This window comes from Mirounga leonina, unplaced genomic scaffold, assembly GCF_011800145.1.
Source record: "Mirounga leonina isolate KUSES-001 unplaced genomic scaffold, KU_Mleo_1.0 Mir_125, whole genome shotgun sequence".
NCBI classification, from domain to species: domain Eukaryota; kingdom Metazoa; phylum Chordata; class Mammalia; order Carnivora; family Phocidae; genus Mirounga; species Mirounga leonina.
The window spans coordinates 12,944,556-12,960,623 of NW_023270305.1; the positions used below are offsets into that span (position 1 = coordinate 12,944,556).

Consider the following 16,068-nt stretch of genomic DNA (forward strand, 5'->3'; position numbering starts at 1 on the left):
GGCTAGCAGAAAGTCTATCAGACATCTACAGCCAGAAAGTTTTATAAAGATGTTTTGACCAAAAGAAATAACTAATTTCTCTCAGAGACTCATAAGTAAGAAAAGTTGCTAGTGTTGAAGATGAGTGAATTGGTTTTGTGTGAGGTTTATTTGAAAAACCTGTTTACTTAATATTCTCAACTCACCAGAAAAGAAAAACAAAACAAAACAAAACAAAACACAATGAACCAATCAAGGAAATATGCCTGACATCTAGTGGAGACTTAATGTAGGTACGTGACCTGAACTATTTTCTGAAAGGAACAAACATAAAAAGTCAGAGGAGGTGATGAGGTAGATGTCTGTTTGTATAAAGCAGGTTTAGTGTTATTCATTCATTCAAAGCATTCTGAACGCCCACCAAGCACCAGGCACTATTCTGGACACTAGGAACTCAGTGAAGAGTAAGACAGAGTCCCAGCCTTTGTGGAGGTTACATTTTTGTGATAGGATTTACTTAATTCTGAGGAAAAGACTTTAAAAGTTTAGAATACAGTATGATAGCATCCTAACCTCTTAAGTATTTTCAGGGGTGCCTGGGGGGGCTCAGTCTGGTTAAGCATCCGACTCTTGGTTTCAGCTCAGGTCGTGATCTTGGGGTCATGAGATTGAGCCCTGTGTCGGGCTCCCCACTCAGCGTGGAGTCTGCTTGAGATTCTCTCCCTCTCCTTCTGCCCCTCCCTATGTGCATGCTCTCTCTCTCAAATAAATAAAATCTTTTTTTAAAAAAATATTTTCAAATACATTAACCTTAAACAATATCCTGAGATAATTAAGTTTTAATCACTTCACAGTAAAGCAAACAGATGTCTCTATTTTTAGTCTAGTTTCTCTTCTATCATACCACACTGTCTCCCTTCTATATTTCAATCAACCAACATACAGCTATATTCAATGTCCTCTCTTGATACTAAATCGAACCACAGGGCTCAAACAATGGTTCAATTACTGTATGTTTCCATGGTAACAATTTCTTACTGGGTCTGCCTGTTAGGAAAGTGAGGTGCAATGGAAAGAGGCTGGGTGTGGAGTCCAGTCCCAACTCCAACATTGTGAGCTGTGTGATCTTGGGTAGGTCACTGAAACTCACCAATGCTGTTTCCTGACCCATTTTAGGTGAATGATATTTACACTGCAAAGGTTGCCATAAGAGTTAAATGAAATGATATATACAGAAGAGGTGAGCAAAGGGCTTGGAACACTGTGGGGGCCTAATAAATAAAAACACTTGAATCTTGAATTTATGACAATCTGGAAAAATCTCTATATCAACATGAAATGTAAGCAATTAACATTAAAATATACTTTATCTCACACTTAATTTCAATTCCTGTCCCACATTTCCATTGGGTTTTAACTTTATTTCTAGGAGTGCAATAATGGTAAAACCTAAAATTCCTTCTGTGTTCACAAACTCTTCTCATTACCACCATGACAGTCCAAACCACCATCATCTCTCACTTGGCCTCTGAAAAAAAAAAAATTAGCTGGCCTCTTTTCATTCTTGTCCCCACTCCTTATTTCTACACAGCAGGCAGTGATTTGTTAAAATGCAAAATTCAACATCTCTCTCTCCCATCTAAAACCCTTCAAGGGGCACCTGGGTGGCTCAGTTGGTTGAGCGACTACCTTCGGCTCAGGTCATGACCCCAGAGTCCTGGGATCGAGTCCCGCATCGGGCTCCCGGCTCGGTGGGGAGCCTGCTTCTCCCTCTGACGCTATCCCTTCTCATGCTGTTTCTCTCTCTCTCTCTTTCAAATAAATAAATAAATAAAATCTTTAAAAATAAATAAATAAATAAATAAATAAAAATAAAACCCTTCAAAATTCAGTATCATGTCCAAAATCTCAGGTGGCCTCTGCTCTCTGTCCTACTGCTCCCCCTCTGCTGGGAATGTTCCTCCACTGACCTCCAACATGGCTAATCCCTATTCATCTTTTAGGCTTCACTATAAATGTTATTCTTCACAAAAGCCTTTCTAGCCTGCCAATAAGATAAAGACAAACCATAAGGTAAAGACATCTTGTACAGGGGTGCCTGGGTGGCTCAGTCGGTTAAGCGTCTGCCTTCAGCTCAGGTCATGGTCCCAGGGTCCTGGGATCGAGCCCCACGTCGGGCTCCCTGCTCAGCAGGAAGCCTGCTTTTCCCTCTCCCTCTGCCTGCCACTCCCCCTGCTTTGCGCTCTCTCTCTCCGTCAAATGAATAAAATCTTTTTTAAAAAAAAAGACATCTAGAATTATTTTACAGCTACAGACACATATGTGATTTATATTATTTCTCAGACTATCAAGGTGAGTATCAATTGCTAAAAGGAAAGCAAAATTAAAACTGCAACAAATCAGGAGGAAAATCATTATGGAGTTGGGACAAATGGCTAACCATTTTGAGAAAGAAAAACCCTTAAATTCTTATCTCATATCCGACAACAACAAAACAAGAAAAAAATCCAGAAATAAGAAATTTTTTAGAGACAGATGTATTCTTATAATTTTGAGATGAGAACATTAATGTTAAACATGAAATGGAAGCCAGAAAAAAAGAAAAAATTAACAAATTCGATCTTTAAATAAAAAACTTTAGTAAGAAACCTTATTCCCTACTCTGAGAAAGATTCAGCTTGAAAAGGTTAGACTTTCGGGTGCCTGGGTGGCTCAGTTGGTTGGGCGACTGCCTTCGGCTCAGGTCATGATCCTGGAGTCCCGGGATCGAGTCCCGCATCGGGCTCCCTGCTCGGCGAGGAGCCTGCTTCTCCCTCTGACCCTCCCCCCTCTCATGTACTCTCTCTCATTCTCGCTCTCTCAAATGAATAAATAAATCTTTAAAAAAAAAAGAAAAGAAAAGGTTAGACTTTCTAGCATGTCCCATCTTTTAAAAGTTGTGAGCAAATAAGCATGCAACAACTTGAAAAAATTTTAATTAGTGGCCTAGGGGAAGGTTAACTATGTTGGTCATCCAGTCCCTTGGATTTTACCCCCAATCCTAACCCCCTCAGTAAATGGGGTTCATCTGAACCAGGATTACTGATATTTAGTAAAACATATATAAACAACTTAGGTGTCTGAAAGTAATACCTACAATGTGTAAAGACTCACTAAGTGCAAGACGACTGTCTATTCTTTGTCTAAAAAAGAACCCTTTTAAATAAATATAATTAATATTAATACAATAAAACTGATTAAAATAATCATGATCCTATTCAAATGAAATATTTTGCTGACTTTAAGCAGGACTCATCTTCATCTCTACAAAACAGAGACCTTCTTTTCTTGATCAAGATTAGAAATGCACAGCAGCCCACTCCTCACAAATTTCTCATCTTTAGAGCTCCCCCTATAACTCTTTCCTATGGAAGCCAGCAGACGCTGCCCTTTATAAAACTGGCTACCTCACTCACTCAAACCTATCTGCATAGAAGCCAAGCACTGTGTGAATACCATTTGCACCTTGCATAGTACCTGGAAGGTTCTCAATAATTATCTGCTGAATGAATGGATAATTAAGAATCTCAGGGGCACCTGGGTGGCTCAGTTGGTTAATCGGCTGCCTTCAGCTTGGGTCATGATCCCAAGGTCCTGGGATCGAGTCCCGCATTGGGCTCTCTGCTCAGTGGGGAGCCTGCCTTTCCCTCTGCCTGTTGCTCCCCCTGCTTGTGCTCTCTCTGTCAAATAAACAAAAAAAATCTTAAAAAAAAAAAAAGAATCTCAGCAAGAGTTAAGAACTGCTAGTCATATATTTATATTCTAGTTATATTCTATATGTATTTTGGATGCTTAATACTGAATTATTAGCTTGTTCATACAGCTAAAACCATTTATATTCTACTGAAGCAGTTCCATAATTTGATCAGATTCACTAGGAAACTTTTTCAAAAGATAGATTTCCAGGCCACCCCCAGAATAATGATTAGCTGACCTAACCCAGAATGAAAGTGACTTAGTAATCTATACTTTTTAAAGCTGAGTGACCCTGACATCAGCCAAATCTGGGACCCAGTGACCTGTGAATATAGAAGAAAAATCTACAAAACAGAGAAACTCAAAGTTGAAAGGGACCTTAAAAGTTGTCTAGTCGGGGTGCCTGGGTGGCTCAGTTGTTAAGCGTCTGCCTTCCGCTCAGGTCATGGTCCCAGGGTCCTGGGATCGAGCCCCGTATTGGGCTCCCTGCTCAGCGGGAAGCCTGCTTCTCCCTCTCCCACTCCCCCTGCTTGTGTTCCTGCTCTCACTATCTCTCTGTCAAATAAATAAATAAAATCTTTAAAAAAAAAAAGAGAGAGCCTGCCTCTTCATTTAAAAAATAAATAAAAAATAAAATAAAATGCCCTTTTCTCTCCAGACCCATTTCAAAAACTAAACTTTTGTGCTTGCTTCGGCAGCACATATACTAAAGAAAAAAAAACTAGACTTTTTTTTACAGGTGCATATCCCTCTGAGAGTCTGATGACAGCTATGAAAACTCTTCTCGGGGCGCCTGGGTGGCTCAGTCGGTTAAGCATCTGCCTTTGGCTCGGGTGGTGATCCTGGGGTCCTGGGATCGAGCCCTGCATCAGGCTCCCTGCTCAGCGGGAAGCCTGCTTCTCCTTCTCCCACTCCCCCTGCTTGTGTTCCCTCTCTCGCTGTGTCTCTGTCAAATAAATAAATAATATCTTAAAAAAAAAAAAAAAGTTGTGTAGTCAACCCAAATAGGATTAATTGCTCAAAATTTCATCAGAATCTGAAAAGGAAGCTATATTCTGTTTTCTGAGTGGCCTCTTGACTATATTCTTGCCTTGGGAATAATTTAGATTAATAAATATTTGAAATATAAAATCTGAATTCTAGGTAATACCTAGTCTGGTAACACCTAGTGAAGACGAAGACACTTGCAGTATATGTTACTAGAGCTGACCAGTATCTAGTTCTCCTCTCCTTCCTAGGTATATGGAAAACGATATACACTTGAAGTTAGGTAGAATTGTAAGGGAAATGACATGTGTCACTTTTGAATACAGGAAGATGGGTATGAGCACCCCACATGGTCTCTTCCCCTGCTGCAGGGATCAACGAGGCCTCACGTTAAGATGGTGAGCCAAAAACTGAAGCAGCCTAAACCACTGAGCCACTGTCTATAGTTCAGCTGCTCTGGAGTCCTTCCCATCCACAAGGGACTTTGCATGAATGACAAATAAACATCCGTATGTTGAACCATGAGATTTGGGGGTTAATTTTCTACTGCATTATCACCTAATCTATCTTGATTATGTGATATTCATATCTTAGGACCCAGCAGCTACACTCATACCTTAGAGAAATGCTCTGTATAAGAATGCTCATAAGGACGCCTGGGTGGCTCAGTCGGTTGAGCGTCTGCCTTCGGCTCAGGTCATGATCCCAAGGTCCTGGGATTGAGTCCCGCATCGGGCTCCCTGCTCCGTGGGGAGCCTGCTTCTCCCTTTGCCTCTGCCTCTCTCTCTATCTCTCATGAATAAATAAATAAAATCTTTAAAAAAAAAAAAAAAGAATGCTCATAAGCTGCATTGTAGGTTGTAGTGAAAAACTAAAAACAACCTCAATGTCTATCGATAGGAGAATGGATTATTTATTGTATAGTCATTCAGTGGAATGCCATCTGAGATTCTGGATAAATCTCAAAAACATACTATTTAATAAAGTAATAAACTTACAAAAGTATATGTAGAGCATAACCATTTATATAAAGTTTTAAAATATGTTATTTTATGGATGCATGAACATCTGGTAAAAGTATAAGAACATGTATAGAGGGGTGCCTGGGTGGCTCAGTCGTTGGGCATCTGCCTTCTGCTCAGGTCATGGTCCCAGGGTCCTGGGATAGAGCCCCGCATCGGGCTCCCTGCTTGGCAGGGAGTGCTTCTCCCTCTCCCACTCCCCCTGCTTGTGTTCCCCCTCTCGCTGTGTCTCTCTCTCTCAAATAAATAAATAAATAATCTTAAAAAAAAAAAAAAAAGAACGTGTATAGAGTAATAAATACCAAATAAATGTTAGGGGCTACTCTATGGGGAGAGAAAGGGTAATGGGATTAGGAAAGACACAGGAAACCACAACTTTATCTACAATGTCTTATTAAAAAAAAAAAAAAAAAGGCCCGAGGCAAATATAATAAAACGATAAGAATCAATAAGAGAAATTCAAGGTTCCAATTCTTAGCTCTCAGTCCTAGACTGAATTCATACCAAACTTCCAACAGAAACTGGAGATGGGTAAGGTTCAATATAGAGAGAAGAAGAAACCTGAGGTCCAAGTCCTCCTGCAACAAGGGAAATGAAGCCACAAGATCAGGAATGCTCAGTAATTAGAGCTGCCTGGTGCCTCGGAAAGAGGGGAGAGGGGCTGCATTAAAAATAAGAGGATTGGGCGCCTGGGTGGCTCAGTTGGTTAAGCGACTGCCTTCGGCTCAGGTCATGATCCCGGGGTCCCGGGATCGAGTCCCGCATCGGGCTCCCTGCTCTGCGGGGAGCCTGCTTCTCCCTCTCCCACTCCCCCTGCTTGTGTTCCCTCTCTCGCTGTGTCTCTCTCTGTCAAATAAATAAATAAAATCTTTAAAAAAAAATAAAATAAAAAAAAATAAAAATAAAAAATAAAAATAAGAGGATTGGTTGAAAGTCCACCTAAAAAAGCAGAACACCTCCTATCTCTTTCAGTCCACTACCCAAAACCACACAGCCAAAGGCTCCTCTTTTCTAGGCCTGGTGAAAAACCAGAGGTTACTCGCTAGTGAAACTGACCAGAAAGTCTCTGAATTCAGCCACAGCAGGGAGATGCAGCTGAATGAGGCCTGAACTCAGACGGGAGAGATTAACTGCAGGTCTGTACTAAAATACCGGATTCCCCAACACACTTCCTCTGGTTGGGATATACATAACTTTTGACCAACAACTATACCCTCAGTTTAAAGAAATTCTTACCCAGTCCACCGGGGAAACATCTGTTTACTGCAGCATTTTATGTGGAGGCAGAGATCTGAAGGCAGCTATGTAGGGAGAACGGACAGGTAAAATCTGCATAGTGCCACCTGACATACATTTTTTAAAAGAATGTACAAAACACAACCTAGTTTTCAAGAATATATACTGGTAAAAAGATATACAATGAGCATATCAGAATGATTACCCCTGAGGAAAGGGTGACCAGAGTGGGGTATGCAAATAAAGGGGGAATTTTAAAAATATTATAAATAGCACAAAGTAAGATAGTAGAAAAAAGTTCAATTATTACAGTAGTAATACTTTTGTAACTGTAATAATGAAAGCCAATTTTACTTATGACTAATTATAATAACAACATTATAATAATACATTTAAATGGACAAAACTCGCCAGTTAAGACAAGTTGTCAGACTAGATTTTTAAAACCCAGCTTACAATTTACAAGAAGCATACTGAACACTTAAGGATACAGAAAAGTTAAAAGTATAAGGATGGGGAAAGTTCCACTAGGCACATACAAGCAAAAGACACTAAAAGATGTTTAGCGAATAAAATAGACTTGAGAACAAACAGAATTATTAGGAATAAAGAGACTCACTAGATAAGAACAAATTTTCAATTTCCTAGTGAAATATGTATAGTTTTGAAGATAAGAGCAACAGGATTAACAAACTTGACCTAGCTGACATACATTCATTCACTATGAACTCTAAACCAAACAAGCATAGAATGAACATTATTTTCATGCTTACTAGGAACATAATAAAAACTGGATCATATACTACATATAATAAGCATGTCAAAACAAATTTGAAAGAATTGAATAGTATAGACCACTTATTAGACCAAAATGAAATTAAACTAAAAATTAATAACAAAAAGGCAACTAAACAATCCTCATATGTTTGGATATTAAGAAAGTATGCTGCTTGGTGCCTGGCTGGCTTAGCTGATAAGAGTGTGCAACTCTTGATCTTAGGGTTGTGAGTTCAAGCTCCATGCTGATGTAGAGATTGCTTAAAAAAAAAAAAAAGAAAAGAAAATTAAAAAAACAAGAAGAAAAAAGAAAGTATAGTATTCTTAAAGAAGAATTCATATCACAACTTTGAAAATATTTAGAAAAACAAAAAAGTACATAAGAAAACTTGGACACTACTCAGAGAGAACTTAGAGAAATTCATAGCATTAATTAGGGGGAAAAGACCTGAAATGAGTAAGCTAATCATATCTTTAAGGAAGTTAGAAAGAGAGTAGCAAGATAAACCCAAAGAAAGTGTAACAAAAGAAATAAGATAAGGTTGGACACAAATAATATTCAAAAATACAATGCATACAGTAGGAGAATCATCAAAACCAAAAGTTGGTCCTCTTAAAGTCCAATAGACTGGACAAACCTATGGCAAGATGTGTTCAAGGAAAAACCAAAGAGAAAGAAAAATGATAAATACACGAGAGTGGGAATTTAAAAGGGACATTAGCACACATACCATAGACAAACATTACGAACTTTGTGCCAATAACTTTGAAAATTCAAATGAAACTGACAAATTCTGACAAATATAAAATGTTCTAAAGTGACTCATAAAGAAATAAAAATGAAGTCTTATAATTGTTTTTAAAAATAGAATTCACAGTTCAAAATTTTCCCACAAAGAAGGCTTTTGGCAGAGATAACGTCATTGGTGAATTTCACCAAAAATTGAAGGAGCAAATAATTCCAATTTTAAATAAGTTCTTTCCAAAAAATATAAAAAGAGAGAATTCTCCTCAACTTTTTGAAGATAGCAAACTGGGCAGACTTTGTCCTAAAAACAAAATAAAAAAACAAACAAACAAGGGAAATTACAGGACAATTTAACTTTTAAACATAGGCAAAATCTAGGCAAAACATTAGCAAATGAAAACTAGCAGTGTATTAAAAAGAGAGTCAACTTATGTTTATTCCAGGAATGTATGGCTGTTTAAAAAAAATTCATATAATTCACTACATTAATAGAATAAAGAGACTCCCATGATCATGTCAAGGGAGAAAAGTCTGATAAAATTCCACATCCATTCATGACCCAAAAAAAGCACTCTTAGCAAACAAGGCATACAAAGGAAGCTCTTTTACCTGATCAACAGTTTCTATAAAACCTACATCAAATAACACACTAAATGAACGCTGAAAGCTGTCTCTCTGGGATTAGCAATAACAGAAGAATGCCTACCAAACTATTTCTATTCAATATTGCACTGGAGGTTCAGCCAGTACGAAGACCAAAAAAAAAAAAAAAAAAAAAAAAGGTATGATTAATATCTAAAAGTACAGGACTGGGAGGGAAAAAACAAAACTATCATTATTTGCAAGTGATACAATTATTTATAGGAAATCCAAAAACATCTCAGTACAAATTACTAGAATTAATGAGCACATCAGGCAAGATGACTAGATAGTGGATTATTTGCATTTCCACATACCAGCAATACACTGTTGAAAAACATAACTCAATGAAAATACCATTTGCATGACAGTATACATTTGCCAAAACTCACTAAATTGTACATTTGAAGTGGGTGCATTTTATCGCATGTAAATTATATCTCAAAAAAACTGTAGGGAAAAAAAGGCACCATTTGCAAGAGCAATAACAAATTGTACAGAAGAATCTTTAAAAGTATGGAAGAATTAATCTAACATATATAATATCTTTCTAGGGAAAATTATAAAGCTTTACTGAAAGGCACAAAGTGATATTTAAATAAATAGAAAGACACAGCTCATTCATGACATGGAAGACTTAATACTGTAAAGATGTCAATTCTCCCCAATGTGATCTTTAGATCCAACGAATCTCTGATCAAAATCCAAACAAAATTTTATGAGGGACTCAATAAGCTGATTCTAAAATTTATATGAAAGAGCAAAAGGCAAAGAATAGACAAGACACTCCTACTAAAAACATTACTTAATCCCTTATAGTAACTAAAATAGTATGATGTTGGCATAAGGATAGACAATTTGACCACAGGAATAGAAGAGCCCAGAACCAGACCACGCACATCTGGACACTTCATTTATGACGACCGTGGCACTGTAGGTCAGTGGGGGAATGACAGATCATCCAATAAATGGCTCTGAAACAAGTTACTACTCAAATGCAAAGACATCTCACAGATCGAAAACCTAGACAAAGCACAAGGCAAGGAAGTGTCGGAGGATGTGCTGTATTTTATTATATTTTTCTGTATTATTAAATTTCTAATTTATATGTATGCATTATTTTAATAAAAGTCTTTCAAATTATTGAATGAGAAAGAAAATAAAAGATCAAGAACCCTAAGTGTTTTATACGGAGGTAAAAGAAAATAGATGTCTGCTCCAACAGAAAAACTTGTCAACACCCAATAAAGACTAATGATCAAAAACCTACTGACTTTGGGGTGCCTGCGTGGCTCAGTTGGTTAAGCATCTGACTCTTGATTTCAGCTCAGGTCATGATCTCAGGGTTGTGAGACTGAGTCCTGTGTTAGGCTCCTTGCTGGACATGAAGCCTGCTTAAGATTCTCTTTCTCTCTCTTCCTCTGCCCTTGCCCCTCTCCCCAAAACAAAACAAAACAAAAAACCCTACTACTTTATCCAGGAGGACACGTAACAACACCATTTAATTCAGAGTTAAGAATCCAGTTTAGAGGCTGAATCTTAACGCTTCGTTGTTTCTCCTCCTCCTTACTCTTCCTCTTTGTCTACTTCTCTTTTTTGTTCCTGTCTGGCTTTCTCTCATTTAGCATGAATATTCAAAGAAAGTAAAAATAAAACACTAGTTTTATTTATAGAATACAACCTTATCTTTCCTAATTTTCTCTCAATACAAAGAAGCAAATGAAGTTGATTTTCATTTCTATGTTGCCTGAACTAACATAAAAAAAATAACTATAGGCATTATTGCTGCAGAGAAAAAATGATCTCTACCACTGATTTACGGAAGAACAAACAAAAAAAGGCAACCTTGCTAAAACCAGTTCATAATTACTCTTCAATATATTAATTAATGTTTCTGTTTGAGATCATTATATTACTGAGGCTTTACTTTTATTACATTATTATTATAATATATTACATTATATTACTTCAGGGCTCAGGAGCTAGGCTTCCATATAAATACTTATGGTGACTTAAAGAAATGAAATCTTGAAGTCCTAAGTTCCCCAAAAGTAAAGTAAAAACCAGAAGGTTAAATGTTCATGTTAGGTGAAGTTGGCTTTGATCCAAAAGAAATCAGCAAGGTCTCCATTTCAGTATAATCCACATCCAAATTCCGGTGTATACTTACACTATATTTGCAAGGTCAAGTGGTTTCTCTGGTTGCTCAGGAAAAACAGGATGCGGGGGTTCTCTGGTGGGTACGCACCCCAGAGATTTACTAATTGCATGGCTCAGCTTCTTTGCAGGGGATTTCTGTGTCAAAGTAGAAAATAAGGAAATAAATTCAATCTTAAAAGAACGAAGAAGAATTTCAAAAAAACTTGGTGACAAGAACTGCAGAAAATATCTTTCGAAATAAAAGCTAAGATGCATTATAATCAACATTATTTGCCTTATAGAAAGGAACCTACAGTTATTCCAAGGTCACTTGTGGTCCTTCATTTCTATGCTTACTCCCTCATTTCTACTATGCACTCTTAAGTTAATGTTAACTTTCCTTTTGAACTTCTCTCTGTGCCCTTTGCATGAACGCTCTCTTTTGATGCTTCTGGATCATTTTTGGTAAGATGTTATAGTTAATTTCCCAATCAGAGTCAGAAATTTTTGCTGGACTAAAATACTAAAAGGCTAAGATAATGCTGAGAGCTCGTGGCTTTTGAATGTTAGCAAATTGGCTGCTAAGTCACATCCCAAAACGTGCCTATTAAGAGATTATTCCCAAAATAAACGTGAGGCAGAACATTTGATGCTAAGGGTCTGGCTATGTATTCAGACACAGAAGAGTGCCCTCATATTCACAGGCAGCATCAGACCCGTGACTATAAATTCAGATATGCTGAAGGTACAAGAATAAGTTGGCATACTAATACATTTCTCTGTAAGGTAGAACAATATACACCAAATCCAAAGACCAGTGAGTCTAAGATTTAATAGTAAATATGCACAAAAGTAAACAACATGCCACAATTAAGTTATTCAGAACATTCACATCGGAAACCCATACATAAAGGAGGCTCTTCATATACTGATATTGTTGCCCACCCTATTTCCTTTAAATAACACAGTTGTTGAGATTTCCTTAGAAGGATATTAACTGCAAAAAGGTGTAAATATTTCATTATACTCACTCTGCAGTGTATTACCGTATGTACCACTGAAAAATAGAATTTGTTTGCAGCTGTGTGCCTTATCAATACCACATCTCCACTTAACTTTTATATGCTTGCATGTATTTAACACAAAATAAGCAAAACTCTCTTTGCCTTTAAGGGAGGGGCGCCTGGGTGGCTCAGCCGTTAAGTGTCTGTCTTTGGCTCAGGTCATGATCCCAGGGTCCTAGGAGCAAGCCCTGCATCGGGATCCCTGCTCTGCAGGAAGCCTGCTTCTCCCTCTCCCACTCCCCCTGCTTGTGTTCCCTCTCTCGCTGTCTCTCTCTTTCTGTCAAATAAATAAATAAATAAAATCTTAAAAAAAAAAGACTATGTAGGGAAAGACAGGGCGCCTGGGTGGCTCAGTCAGTTAAGTATCCGACTCTTGATTTTGGCTCAGGTCATGATCTGAGGGTCATGGGATCAGGCCCCACATCGGGCTCTGTGCTCAGCAAGGAGCCTGCGTAAGACACTCTCCTTCTCCCTCTCCTCCCCCTGCTCTCTCTGGCTCGCTCTCCCTAAAATTAATCTTTAAAAAAAAAAAAAAAAAGACTATGTAGGGAAAGTTAATACCTTGTTTATAATACAGACTGAATAATATCAATTTCTTTTTTTTTTTTTAAAGATTTCATTTATTTATTTGAGAGAGAGAATGAGAAAAAGAGAAAGAACATGGGGTGGGGGGTGAAAGGGAAAAGCAGGCTCCCCGCTGAGCAGGGAGCCCAATGCGGGACTCGATCCTGGACTCCAGGATCATGATCTGAGCCAAAGGCAGTCGCTTAACCAACTGAGCCACCCAGGCACCCTGAATAATATCAATTTCTCCAGAAACTTCATATATTGGCTCCAAATCACCTACCACTAACACCTTCAACACATTAAATTCTGGGCAAAATCTAAATGTAATCTAATTTCCTAAAAATCATATAAAGCTAAACAAAGCAGAAACTCTAAACATCCCCTCTAAGTGCTCTCCATATCCTCCTTTTGCAGGACGATGTGCTGAAATGTGACTTGATCCTCCCCTCTGTTTTCTATACTGCCCCCAGACCTCATGTCACACTTTTCTGCCTGACATCTTTCAAAGGCTGATAATCGCTTATAGAATAAGATCTAAATGCACACCATCACAGTCCATACAAAAGCCTTCATATCTGGCTCCCACCTCTCCTCACACTAGCATCAATGATGAGCTTCAATTAGCCCAAACGCCATGTTCTCATAGGTCTCTGTACCTTGGCATGGGCCTTTCTGAGGTTGCCCTTTGCCAGTCTATTTTTCTGTAAGTTTCCTGCTCAGCTCTCAAGACTACTTGCAAGCCTTGCCCTGGGCAGACTTTCCTCCTGGCTCCATAAGTCAGAGACCACCTTTCCCAGCTACCCATTTACAGTGGACATGTTTCCACTGTTGTGTTTACGTTATGGTGCACTTTTCAATTTACGTGCCTATATCTTTGAAACTGGCGTTCCTAAAAGGTAGAATCTACATCTTACTCCTCTTTATAGCCCCAGAATCTGTCCTATAACAGAATATGTTATTTGTACAATTTGCCTAGATGAATTTTCTAGATTGCTTTTTCCTGACCAAACCACATAAGCTTATTTTTTGAGTTACAACACAAGTCAGTCACTAAATATTTACAGAAGTGAGGAAATAAGAAAGGCAGCCCAGGTGCAGGGACTGGTGCCTTCTACACCCCGTTTAAGTCACTCTGCCAGAGATACCACTTTATGTCTCTGTACCTTTCCCGTCACCTGGACCCTCAAACTAATAAACATATGGAGAGGCCTTACCCTGAAAAAGGACATCTCCTCCCAACACAGTCTTAGGTGATGATTTTCAAATTTTGTGCGTTTTTAATAATCCACATCACCTAATATCAAAACATGTCCTACCATCTCTTAAAAATACTACAGGTTGCAGTTTTTAAAAACTATGTCAGAGGGTATAAAATATGTATATGCAGTTTAAAAAGTTATAAAACAAATACCCACCTACCCACTCTTCTGCCTGAGAAACAGAAATATGGCAGTTGCTCAGAAGCTTGAAGCTTGCTGTGGGAGCTTATGCTAACAGCCCCCTCCCCCACTGCACCTGCTCCTCTCCTGGTAACCTAGATCCTGGATTTTGTATTAATCATGTCTTTGATTTTATATTTTAGCAATTATGTATAAATAATACATGATTTAATACATGTTTAAAGTCTATATAGACAGATATATTTTTCTGCAACTTGTTTTCACTTAAAATTATGTTACAAATCATCCATATTGATATATGTAACTGTAAGTCATACATTTTTTCACCAACTGATTGTATTTCATTGCTTAATTACATCATAATTTATATATCCATTCCACTGCTGATGAACATTTGGGTTGTTTCCATTTTTCCCTCATTCACAATGTTGCTATAAACTTTCTTGTCCATGTCTCCTGGTGGCCATGTGTAGGAGTTACATCAGAGTGGAAATGCACATTCAATCTTACTAGGCCCTGTCAACTTGTTTTTACAAAGTGGTTACACTAATTTCCACTCCATCAGCTGTGTGAGAGACTTCCTAAATCTCCACATTCTGGCTAACCCTTATTATTGTCAGATATTTTAACATTTGCCAATCTAGTGGGTGATAAATGGTAATGTGGTTTTAATTTGCGATTCCCTGATCGCCAAAAAGACTGAGCATCTTTTCCAATGTTTATGAGCCATTTGGGTTTCTTCCTCTGTGAAATGCCTATTCCTGTCTATTCCTGTCTTTGGTGTAATGTTTCACCGGGTTGCCTTTCTCTTATTGATTTGTAAGAGTTCTTTTTTTTTTTCTTAAAGATTTTTTTTTTAAAGATTTTATTTATTTATTTATTTGAGAGAGAGAATGAGAGAGAAAGAGAGAGAGAGAGCACATGAGAGGGGGGAGGGTCAGAGGGAGAAGCAGACTCCCCACCGAGCAGGGAGCCCGATGCGTGACTCGATCCCGGGACTCCAGGATCATGACCTGAGCCGAAGGCAGTCGCTTAACCAACTGAGCCACCCAGGCGCCCCGTCCTTAAAGATTTTATTTATTCATTTGAGAGAAGGAGAGAGCCCGAGCTGGGGGTGGGGCAGAGGGAGAGGGAGAAGCAGACTTCCGACTGAGCAGGGACTCCAGATCATGACCTGGATCATGACCTGAGCTGAAGGCAGACACTTAACTGACTGAGCCACCCAGGCGCCCTGTAAGAGTTCTTTATATTTTTTGTATTTTAACCCTACAGAGGTTATGTCTCACAATTAACTCCTACTTTAAGGCTTGTTTTTGAAGAACAGAAATCTTTATCATAACAGTAGTCCCAATTTATTAATCTTCTCCTTTATATTGTTTTTTTATATCTTAAGAAATATTCCCTCCCTGAGGTCATAAAGATAGTCTCCCATATTGTCTTCTAAAGTTTTATAGTTTTTCTTTTATATTTAATTTGAATCTACTTAGAACTGATTTTTTTTTATAGGTATGAGGAAAGAATCCAATTTTATTCTTTATAGATAATCAATTGCCACAGGATCATTTAACAAATAAGTTCATTTGTTTTCTACTCAATATTTCATTTCTATCTCTGTACAGTGTAACAGGGATTTAATTGTAGCTTCCTCGTATCTTCTCAGGTAATACCTTATATTCTTCTTTAGGAGTGTCTTCATTATTTCTGACCCTCTGAATTTCCTCGTAAGTTTTAAAATGAGTTTATCATTTACCACAAAACATCCTGTGCGATTTCAA

At 38.0% G+C, this 16,068-nt stretch overlaps 1 protein-coding gene across 6 annotated transcripts in view; it reads right to left on the reverse strand.

Moving 5' to 3' along the window:
- The window catches only part of DTNB (dystrobrevin beta), a 227,745-nt gene that overhangs the window by 104,016 nt on the left and 107,661 nt on the right, over positions 1–16,068 (reverse strand). For all 6 annotated transcript variants that reach the window (XM_035000716.1, XM_035000718.1, XM_035000714.1 and 3 more), the window contains exon 9: positions 11,294–11,418. In XM_035000716.1, coding sequence (XP_034856607.1) covers positions 11,294–11,418 — 125 coding nt within the window. The remainder of the gene's footprint in view (positions 1–11,293; positions 11,419–16,068) is intronic.